Below are 11,267 nucleotides of genomic sequence, written 5' to 3'. Positions count from 1 at the left end.
CTTTTTGCTCTGGGGCTCCACCTGCGGACATTTTATGGGACTGCAACCAGTAGATCTTTGACGGTTTCAGGTTAACGACTTCCTGTATGGACGAGAGGCTCCGCCTCCGATTGGCCGCTTCAACGAGGCAGAAAGTCGTCGGAGCAAACAAAGACGCTGATGCTCGTTCATCCGGTCGCCAGGCAACAGCTGCATTGATAAAGTGTGTGTGTGTGTGTGTGAGTGTGTGTGGCTGATCATTGACATGCTGATGATTTTTCCTCTTTGAAGTCGACTTAATTTATTCCGCTCTGATGAAACGATGCTGGAAACGACCACGATTCACGCTCGCACCAGAGACTCGGCAGAGAAAAGTCTACGACGCCTTTATCTAAGTTTGTAAACCACTCACTCTCCCACACCAAAGCCAGTTCACAGGAGTTGTTGATCCACTGCTGCCTCCATCACTAACTTACTATGTCTTATTTTGTCAAATTCGGCTTTTAAAATCCCAACATTTGGATTGACCTCAGTGACACAAAGTGACCACAAGAGGCAGCAGTAGACCAGCAGCTCCTGTGTCCTTGTGAGCTAAAATCACTTGTTTTCTCTATGGGCTTTGGTGTGGGAGAGTGAGTTCATTTTATTTATTTTTTGTTCTGTGGCTAAAATCCCATTTTCCCTTGTGTCGCCACTTACTTTTCTTGATTGACAGGGGGCGTCGCCGACTATGTGCACTTCAAAAACACCTTTAAAGAGCCGAGTTCCCCGTGTTTGTGCTGTGTTTCTAATAAAGTGCTCACACACACACACACACACACACAGGAAGTGTGAAGGGGAAGTGTCTATTCTTGGTGACCGTGTGGGTGTGTCTTCACAACTCGAGTGTGTGTCGCACTTTCACACACACACACACACACTGTCTCATTGACCTTTGACCTCCACTCTTAGTTGAGCGTCAACATAAAAAAACTCACAGTAAAACACTGATGATATAAACACAAAAAATCTGAATAATGCTATTTTAAATTGTATATTATATAAGATTATATAACATAAGAAGTATCATTAGTATAATTTAATATTTAGCTGAATAAGTGTTAAGATTAAAGGATAGAAAATAATGATTTTTTTTATTTAATAAAAAGTCAACATTTTTTAGGGTTTTGCATTTTTTTCAGGTAAAATTAAATATTTTTTGAATATATTTGAATAAAAACAACACTGTTTAATAACCTTTTAGTTTTTAGAAAATTGTTAGTAAGTTTAATTTGTGATGAAAATAATATATATTTTTCCATTTTTAAAATATATTTTTATTTTAAATATAATAATAAATTCAACAAGAAACACAAATAACATTATATTGTTTTGTTTTTTTAATTATTATTTTTTACAAAAATACAGTAAATTATCTATTTATTGAGGTTGAAAGAAACTTTTTTTCGAAGCCGGAAGCGGAAGCAGCTGAGCCTGTAACGTCATGAGGGGAAAAAAGGAACATCTGAGCGGAAAAGGAAGTCATTGTTGAGCTTTTCACAATAAAATCGTGAAAACTAAATTGTCAAACAAATGCGGGAAATGTTTGTTATTTTACACGGGAGTTATTTTTGTCACGATTTCTTTCATTTTCAGTATTAAATGTGTAACATATATAATGCTGTGAGGCTTTTATTTTGTAGATTGCCATCATATATTATGTCAATTTCAGTTAAAACGTGATTAATTACAAACTGGGTCATTCAGTGTGATTAAATATACTTAAAAATCTTATTTTAAGTACATTTCGTCAGACATTACAGTCCATTTCAGATTGGACTGCTTTTAATTTGAAAGCGTAGACCGGAAGCAGTTCGCGTTCACCACGTCCGGCTTGACGTGAGAGCGCGGCGGCAGCAGGAGGGAGCGGCTCTGGTAGAGCGACATCCACGGAGAGTGGAGGAAAGAGAGAGAGAGAGAGCGCAGCGCGGCGGACGGACGCACGGGTGGCTGACGGTGAGTCCCGCTTCTTTTCTCCCTCTTTTTTCCCCCCGTTTTCTCCTTCCTTTCTCGGCGTTTCCTTCTCCTGCCGTCGCGCCACCTGCGGGCGAAGCCGCGTCGGCACCGTGACAGCCCCCGGGGTGTGAGACAGACAGACAGACAGACGGGCGGACGGAGAGAGACGGAGGAAAGGCGGAAAGCAGGGGGAGACAGGCCGGTGCCGCGCCGAGCCGAGCCGAGCAGAGCAGGGCTGGGTTTGCGGAAGCGACCGAGAGCGACAGACAGTCAGACAGACAGGAGCTCCGTGTGTCATGATAATAATGATAATAATGATAATAATGGTGGTGGAGGTAGTGTGGGTGTGGACACACGGACACACACACACACACACACACACACACAGACAGCTGGGAGCATCATGGCGGCGGCGGCGGCTGTGTGTCTGTGGCGGTGTCTGTGCTCCAGGCTCCGCAGGTCCTCCACTCAGCGGGGCCTGCTGCCCCTGTGCGGCCGGGTGCGGAGCGCTCTGAGGCGGCCACAGATCTGCGGAACCCCCGCTGCTCTGCCGGAGGAAAAAAAAAAAAAAAAAATAGAGAGGAAGTAACTTATCACTGTGTGTGTGTGTGTGTGTGTGTGTGTGTGTGTGTGTGTGTGTGTGTTGCCTCTCTAGGACCTTTTCCAGTGGTCCTCATGGAGACCAAAACCCGGTCCTAATGAGGCACAACTGGTCAAGTGTGTGTGTGTGTGTGTGTGTGTGTGTGTGTGTGTGTGTGTGTGTGTGTGTGTGTGTGTGTGTGTGTGTGTGTGTGTGTGTGTGTGTGTGTGTGTGTGTGTGTGTGTGTGTGTGTGTGTGTGTGTGTGTGTGTGTGTGTGTGTGTGTGTGTGTGTGTAAAGACAAGGCTTGGTTTTATTCCTCTGTTGTACTGTCAGCAACACACACTCACACACACACACACACTTGGTATTGACAGGCCCCACCTAGTTGTGGTTGACTCAGGGATCTCTCTCTGTGTGTGTGTGTGTGTGTGTGTTCACTGTCAAGTGTAAAAAAAAAAAGCAGAACCAAACACTGAGGAAATTCTAAGATGTCATTTTTAAAGTTTTTCAAACGACTAATAATCTAATAATCTGATCATCTCAATTTAAAGAAGTACATAGTTCTTACTTTTAATCCAGTTAATCTCTTCAGATTATTCGTCAGTGTTACGACAACATTAGCGCCACGCTAATGTCGTTTAGTCTCGTAATCGGATTATAAAGGATAATAAATACGTTTTTTTTTAAGTTTGTTTGTTTTGTAACTTTGAGCTAGCTTCCCGTCTCTTGCTGCCGTTAGCGACCACCGACTCTCTGTTTGTATGCTAACAACATGGCGCCGTTGACATTGGTCAATCTGATCATAATCAGATTATTACTGGATGCGTTGACGTATAGATTTACAGGATGAACGTTATGCTACACGTTTTAGCTAACTCTGGGCTAACTTCCATTGCTTTGCCGTCGTTAGCATCCGTCCTCCCCGACGTCACCTCGCGAACGTAATTGTCCTGTAGGGGGGCGGGGCGTTGAGCTTTAGCTGTTAGCGTGTTTGAGAACCAGGATAACTCATGTAGAAACGCTCTCTCTCTCTCTCTCCTGGCCTCGCCTGCTGTTAGCGCTTCCCTCGCTAACTTCCTGTAAATCCCTGAACTCGTCAGGACTTGTTGCGTCACGCTGCAGAGCGTTGTTGTCGTGACTCACTCAAACTTTCACTCTCTGCTCTGGACGTGTCGGTTCTTCTGCTGACTGTTAGCATCAGGCTAACGAGTAGAGCAGGAGTGCAGAGCCGATCCAAATTTGGATACTAGCCTTCATGTATTCATCCAGATTTGCTTTAGACTGAGTTAGAAATAACCCAGGGTTAAGGCTAGCCCTGTGTTAAAGATAGCACTTTACTAAAATCTTGAGTTAAATGTTGTCCTGGCTTGAGGTTCTGAGCTTCATAAAGGACTTTGCTAATGATAATGCTAGGCTAAAGATAATTCTGGGTTAGGGTTAGTAGGGATAGTCTTATGTTAAAGATTAGTCTGGGTTATGGATGAGCTATCACTGGCTAATCATATTACCTTTTCACACGGTCATTGCTAACCCGGGTTTAACTTTAGCCCAGGGCTATACGGATTCACGCTGCTCCTCTCTTAGCCCTCGGGGTTTAAATGCCTGTTGGAAATGTTTGACAAATTATTTTAACTCTTTAACAACAAACAGGTTACAAGCTGAGACCTAAAGGCTAAAATCAGAGTTAGCTAGAGTTAGCCCACTTTGGAATGAGGATTCTGGGTAATGTAGCACATGTTTGGTCCTGACATCAATGCTTAAACACTCACAACAAACACACTTATCTCATCACCACGGAAACCACGGCAGGATCTAAAGCCCTCATCTGTGTTTGTGTGTGTTCTTGTATTTCTGTCTTTGTGAGGACCGGTGTCATCTTCAGACTTTTTGAGGACCTTTTTGTTTTTTTGTTTTTTTAAACGTGAAAATCATGTTTTCAAATGTCTTTTTTTTTTTAGCTCATAGCCGTTAGCTGCGATATGCACATCTGGACTTGTACAATGGAACTTCCCGTATTAAATTTAAATTGAGGCCTGATCTGTAATCTGGATCAGATCTTAATGCAAATTAGTTTACTGATAGAGTGTCTAATCCTACACACAATTCCCAAATTTCGTTCAAATCCGACAACGATTGACCGAGTTTTGATTTATACAGTTTTGCCCGTTTATAAGAAATCAGCATTTCTTGAAATCGTATTTTCGACGTCACCCGTGGATGGATTCTTACCAAAATTGAATGGGAGTGTCCTCACGTGATGACCTACACATGACGAAAAATTCAGACTGATCCGTGAAAAAAAAAAACAAACAATAGACAGGAAGTTGCTAACAGAAACTTACAGATTAACTTTAAAGGCCTTTTTTATGGGTTATAGTTACATTTAGGTGTGTGTGTGTGTGTGTGTGTGTCCTGTTGGGTCTTGTTGCCACCAGCACCAGAGGCTACGGACATACAGTGAAGCATGACTGGTATGCTACACACACACACACACAGAGGACTTGTTGTTTGTCCCCAAAATAAACGCGTGTCCCCACAATGTCAGTTGTGTGTGTATGAGTGTGTAAGTAATGCAGGTACACACACACACACACACGCGCATAGCAACAGTTACTAAGTGAAGATTCCTCAGTTATGACTTAACCACCAGCTGGGTGATCACGTGACCTGTTTTCATTAACTCGCCCCAGATGCATGCTGGGTAATTATTACCTAGCAGTGAGAATGAGGAAGTCTTTATTGTGTGTGTGTGTGTGTGTGTGTGTGTGTGTAATTGATAGTTTCACAGCTCCAGGTGCGTCCACAGTAAGAAGGGGGCGGGGCTTATGTTAATATTGGTTTTTGCCTGATTGGCTGTTGGTAAATGATGTCCAGAATGGTAACCTAGTAACCCGTCTCTCTCTCTCTGTGTGTGTGTGTGTGTGTGTGTCCCTCTGCAGACAGACAGTCAGAATGCGTGAATACAAACTGGTTGTTTTAGGATCAGGAGGCGTCGGCAAGTCAGCGCTGGTGAGTCCCTGCGTTCAGCCACACACACACACACACACACACACCTGGACACGGGTTCAAATTGTAGAATTTTCATACATGTTGTTAAACATTTATGCTAGGTTATCAATAATAAAATAAAAGAAGGAAAAAAAAAATCCTATAAAATGTTTATAGCTTCATTTATATGAGCACATTTTTGTCCTCAAGGGTGTGAACGTGAGTATTTTATGAAATATGACTTAAGAAAAAACGAATTAAGCCAAAAATAATCCAGTTTTACATGAAGTTTATTGAAAATAATTATATTATATAATTCGTATTAATATTTGATATGTATAGAAATGACTCATTTTGAAGCTCTAGGTTAAGCTAACGCAACGTTTATAATGTAGCCACGTGCTAATTTTTCAATAACATTAGAATTGACAATGTGTGTTGTTGGTTTTTTTTGAGTAAATGTAATCATTTAATAATATAAAAAGTAAAATATTATGTTTTTCACTTATGTTTCTGAGAAAAAAGTCGTGTAATCTGCCAGATTATTGGTATTAAAAAATGGTAAATAAACCAAAAACATCTCAAACTCAAAAAAACTCATATTTACAACATATTTTATTTATATTTGTATTATTTTGAGTGTTTTAATATGAAATAATTACACAAATACACATGTTTGAGTACAAGTACATGTCGACAGATTCATATTTTAAAGTGTTGTTTTGACTTTATGATGCTTTTACTTCACGTTTGATTTATTACATGTGTTTTTGCATCAAAATCTCACTCACACACACACACACACACTGTCTCCACTACAATGAAGTGCTGTAGTCCAGATGATATAATGGAGACGTGTCAGTGTGTCACATTAATTCCAATGGAATGAGTTTGAAAAGAGAACAGAGCTCCATTAACATCCACTGCCCTAATTCTCTTCATACTATACTGTCTCCCTGTCTGTCTGTGTCTCTGTCTGTCTCCCTGTCTGTCTCTGTCTGTCTCTCTTGTCTTTCTTTGTCTCCAGACTGTCCAGTTTGTTCAGGGAATCTTTGTTGAAAAATACGACCCGACGATAGAGGACTCGTACAGGAAGGTAAGACTCACTGTCTCTGTCTCTGTCACTCCACAGACATGCTAACATGCTAAAGTTAGCATGCTAACGTTAGCAGCGAACATTACTGTCAAGTAGAAAGAAGGAAAAGTGTAAAGGAAACAAAGGAAGTGAGGAGAATCGGTGATTGTAGTGTTTGTACGGAAAGCCGACAGGGTCATAATTAACAAAAAAAAAAAAAAAAATCAGGAAAGATTTGCCAAAATTAATCAATATTAAATTTAGAGACATGATGTTTTATTTTTATACAAATCAAATCAGCCAATGGTGGATAATTAATGTTGATATTTTTACCCATACATTAAGCCAATTTTCTTTTTTTTAATTTAATTTTGTCATTTGACTTTTGTGTGTGTGTGTGTGTGTGTGTGTGTGAAAATGTGGTCACTGCATCACTGACTCCACCCATGCGAGACGCGCCGCGGATGTAAATGAAGCGAAAATGCGTTTGTTAGATACTGAGAAACTGCAGGTGTGAACGGACGACGCCAGTTAGCTTAGCGCTGTCATTTCCTGCTTTTTGAAGGGGCGGACGTGTTTTCATCATCATTTAGTTTTTTAAATAAATCCACATTTATTTATTTTTATCAGATTTGACCTCTCACCTGTTCTTAATCTGAATCTGGGATTAATAATCACTCACCTACATTATCATTGTGCTGTTAGCATAGTTAGCTAAGTATCAAAGGATAAAAATATTAGTAAAAGTAACATTTTTTATATATATATATATATATATTGTAACATATTTTGATATAAGTTGTGTTTGTTTGGTTCCTAACAACACAAGTTTATATTTATTTTATATTTAAATTTGAATATAAGTAATTTTTGGTGACATTATGCTTTGAAAAAAATTAAATAAATGATTAAATTCATTAAATTAAAATTAAGTTGTTTTTATATCTTGTCTGTGAATGTAATGAATGGTTTTTGTAAAGTTTGTAACTTTACAAAAATGTGTTAACATATATATCACATCACAAAATATAGATGTTTTGTTTTTACAAAAAGCATTTGTATTTACAACATTATCAAAAAAATTTTTTTTTAAAAGTAAAAAAAAACAAAACTAATTTTAACAATTAAAAAAATAGTTGCCAGTGAGTTTTATTTTGAAAGTCCTGATGTGATGTTTTGATGTTTTTCTCACAGCAAGTGGAGGTGGATGGACAACAGTGTATGCTGGAGATCCTGGACACAGCAGGAACAGTAAGATCCGTCTGCGTCCAATCACAGATTCAGCTTTTAAGGAATATTTTTAGGGACATTTTACGATAAATTAAACTCAAAAGTCTTTCATGTGACAGAGTCATGCATATAATTATATTTGATTATATGGAGAGACAATTTGTGTCCTCGCAAGCTTTAGTTTAACCTTTATTTTGAAATAAAATCATCACTTTAAATCAAATCCATGACATAATGCAAGGACGTCCACATGTGAGACGTCCGTCCGTCCCTGACCGTCTGTCTCTGTCCACGTCTCCGTCCACAGGAGCAGTTCACGGCGATGAGGGACCTGTACATGAAGAACGGTCAGGGCTTCGCTTTGGTTTACTCCATCACGGCTCAGTCCACCTTTAACGACCTTCAGGACCTCAGAGAGCAGATCCTCAGAGTGAAGGACACCGAGGACGTACGACACGCACACACACACACACACACACACACACACACACACACACATGTCGAAGCAAAACATTTTTAATCAAGAGTTTGTAAACCACAGGGAACTGTTTGTACGGAAAGCCAACAAGGTCACAATTTGCAACTTAAAAACAAAAAATTCTAAATTCTGGAAAAATTTGCCAAAATTAACCACAAGATTTTTTGGGTTTTTTAGAGCAAAAGCAAAGCATTTTTAATCAAGAGTTTGTAAACCACTCTGTGATAATCAGTGAACTGTTTGTACGGAAAGCCGACAAGGTCACAATTTGCAACTTAAAAACTAAGAATTCTGGAAAAAAAATTGCCAAAATTAGCCAGTTGACCAAAAGATTTTGTTTTTTTTTAGAGTGAAATTTAAAAAAAATAATTAATCAAGAGGTTTAAAAATAATCATAATAATAATAAAAAAAAATTTTTTTAAATTATTAATTTTTTTATATTATTATTTAATTTATCATTATTTATTTTAATCAACCAATTAACCACAATATTTTTGTTTTTTTTATAGAGCAAAATCAAAAGACTTTTAATCGAGAGCTGTGAACTGTTTGTACGGAAAGCCAACAATCCCACAATTTGCAACTAAAAAACTAAAATTAATATTTAAAATGAATTTTTAATTCTGGAAAAATTTGCCAAAAATCAAGAGGTTTAAATAATAATAATGAATTTAAAAAAATAATTTAAAAGTATATATATTATTATTTTTATATTATTATCTATGTATTAAAATTTGCAACTTAAAAACAAAAAATTCAAAATTCTGGAAAAATTTGCCAAAGTCAACCGATTAACCACAATATTTTTGGGGGGTTTTCAGAGCAAAAGCAAAACATTTTTGATCAAGAGTTTGTAAACCACTCACTCTCCCACACCAAAGTCCCTAGAAAACCTTCATTCAAATTTAAATAAGTGACACAAAGTGACCACACGAGGCAGCAGTAGACCAGCAGCTCCCGTGTCCCTGTGAGCTAAAATCACTGGTTTTCTCTATGGGCTTTGGTGTGGGAGAGTGAGTGGTTTACAAACTTCATGTTTCAGATTAATTGTTACTTTTATTTTGGTAATGGTCAGTAAATAAATGATGTCACAGTGATGTTGACGGTAACCGTGGCGTCGTGTCGTCGCAGGTCCCGATGATTCTGGTCGGGAACAAGTGCGACCTGGAGGTGGAGCGAGTCGTGGCCAAAGAGTCCGGAATCGGACTCGCGCGCCAGTGGAACTCCTGCGCCTTCCTGGAGACTTCGGCCAAGAGCAAGATCAACGTCAACGAGGTGACGTCATCGTCCGCGTGATCGCATAAATTTAGCTACTTTTAAAATGTACGCAAACGTGACTGTAACGTTAGGTTTCCCGGATCGGGATTGGCTCCTTATTTTACTTTCTAAAATTTTTCGTAAAGTTAAGATTTTTTTTTTTTTTCGTAAAACAAATTCGTAAACTTGTACGTGTTTTTTTTTTTGTTGTTTTTTTACTTGTGTGCAGATTTTCTACGACCTCGTGCGACAGATCAACAGGAAGAGTCCAGTCCCGGGCAAAACTCGCAAAAAGTCCACCTGTCAGCTTCTCTAATGACAGGTACGTTGTTCGCTAGCGTTAGCATTTTCTAGCCCGCTAACTCTTTTTAAAAAAAAAAATTTATATTCCGAATTTAACGAACTCTCGCACTTCTGCCGCCAGTTTCCTGCTCACCTGACCGACAACCAACCAACCAACCAATCACGGGACATCTTCCAGCTGGCCACGCCCCTTTAACATAGCCATGTCACCATCGACAACATCATCAGCCGCCACCTCTGACCTCTGTTACCGCGACGACCACACCCCCCCCCCCACACACACACACACACACACACACGGAGACTGTTGCCGTGGCTACGTTTAAACCAAACGTCAACAAAATTGCAGCGTTGATGTTGATGATGATGATGAAGATGTTGTTGCAGGAATGGGTGGAGGGGGCGGGGCTGTTCAAACATCGGCCCAAATGTAAACTACATTTCCCATCATGCTCTCTGCTTGGCCATTTTTGCGCTGGGGGAGTGGCTTCTTGCTTTTATTTTGTTTTTAAATGTTTCGCGTTTCCTTTTTCTCGTTTTTTTTCGTTCGCAGAGTCGTTCGCACCGTTGCTGTCGGCCATGTTGGTTCCGCCGTTACCGTGGTGATGTTGTCGCTAACATGGCCGACAGGTGTGTGTGTGTGGCTCTGGTTAAACCTGTGGATTCATACCGTGATTATTCTTATTATTCTTATTATAGTGGTTATAATTATGATTATGTGTGAAAAAATATAAAATTAAGTTCATGTTTTTGTTTTTTTTGTGGGGGGGGTTAGCATGCAGCGGGCGGGGCGCCAGCTCACGGTGTTGTTAGCTTTGTCTTACGTTGAGTTAGCTGACCACTTAGCTTGTGAAAGGGACCGCTAACCCTGCTAATTCACTGTTTTTGACACGTTAGCCTCGCAGCTATTCAAGTGTATTGCCATTTGTGGTGTGTTAGCATTGTTGGCATACCCCCTCAAAAATGGTCACAGCTGCTGTAGCTGTAGCCATAGGCTAGCTACCGGTCATACTTGCTAGCGTTAGCCATCCATCTTGCTAGATGTTAATGTGAAACAGTTAGCTGATTATGTCAGGGAATGCTAATGCTAATTTTTATTATGTTTTGGTAGGTGTTGGCATTCCTTGCACAAATATGTGGATATTAGCTGCTGGATTTAGGCTAGTTGGACTATTCCAGCGATGGCATCAGCAGTTGCTAGCAATGCTAACACAAATCTTTTTGGGAGTACTAGAATTGTTAGCATGTTCACATAAAATAGCGTTGTGAGGCCATCTTGTCGGCTAGCTTCCAGTATGAGCCGCGTTGTTGTTGTTGTCGCATCGGAATGCTAACGGCGGCGCTCGCCCTAACGGTTAACATGTGGAGAGCTTAAGCTT

General features: G+C 39.8%; 1 protein-coding gene across 1 annotated transcript; it reads left to right on the top strand.

Annotated features, from left to right (window-relative positions):
• The first annotated feature begins 1,856 nt into the window (after positions 1–1,856).
• Positions 1,857–10,556, top strand: LOC310938062 (ras-related protein Rap-1b). The gene is made up of 8 exons (XM_083902463.1): positions 1,857–1,974; positions 5,496–5,565; positions 6,572–6,640; positions 7,814–7,870; positions 8,157–8,297; positions 9,460–9,603; positions 9,815–9,907; positions 10,010–10,556. The coding sequence occupies exons 2-7, from the start codon at positions 5,509–5,511 to the stop codon at positions 9,899–9,901; spliced, it is 555 nt and encodes a 184-aa protein (XP_083758589.1). The 5' UTR covers positions 1,857–1,974; positions 5,496–5,508; the 3' UTR covers positions 9,902–9,907; positions 10,010–10,556.
• The last annotated feature ends 711 nt before the right edge of the window (positions 10,557–11,267 follow it).

This window comes from Microchirus variegatus, assembly GCF_963457635.1.
Source record: "Microchirus variegatus genome assembly, chromosome: 16".
Lineage (NCBI taxonomy): Eukaryota > Metazoa > Chordata > Actinopteri > Pleuronectiformes > Soleidae > Microchirus > Microchirus variegatus.
The sequence above is the reverse complement of the archived record's forward strand: the minus strand, read 5'-3'. Positions and strand labels throughout refer to the sequence as shown.

Coding starts and splice junctions, on each gene's coding strand:
- LOC310938062 (XM_083902463.1), top strand. CDS start 5,509: ATGCGTGAATACAAACTGGTTGTTTTAGGATCAGGAGGCGTCGGCAAG. Junction 6,641..7,813: donor TAGAGGACTCGTACAGGAAG/GTAAGACTCACT, acceptor TTTTTCTCACAG/CAAGTGGAGGTGGATGGACA. Junction 7,871..8,156: donor TCCTGGACACAGCAGGAACA/GTAAGATCCGTC, acceptor CTCCGTCCACAG/GAGCAGTTCACGGCGATGAG.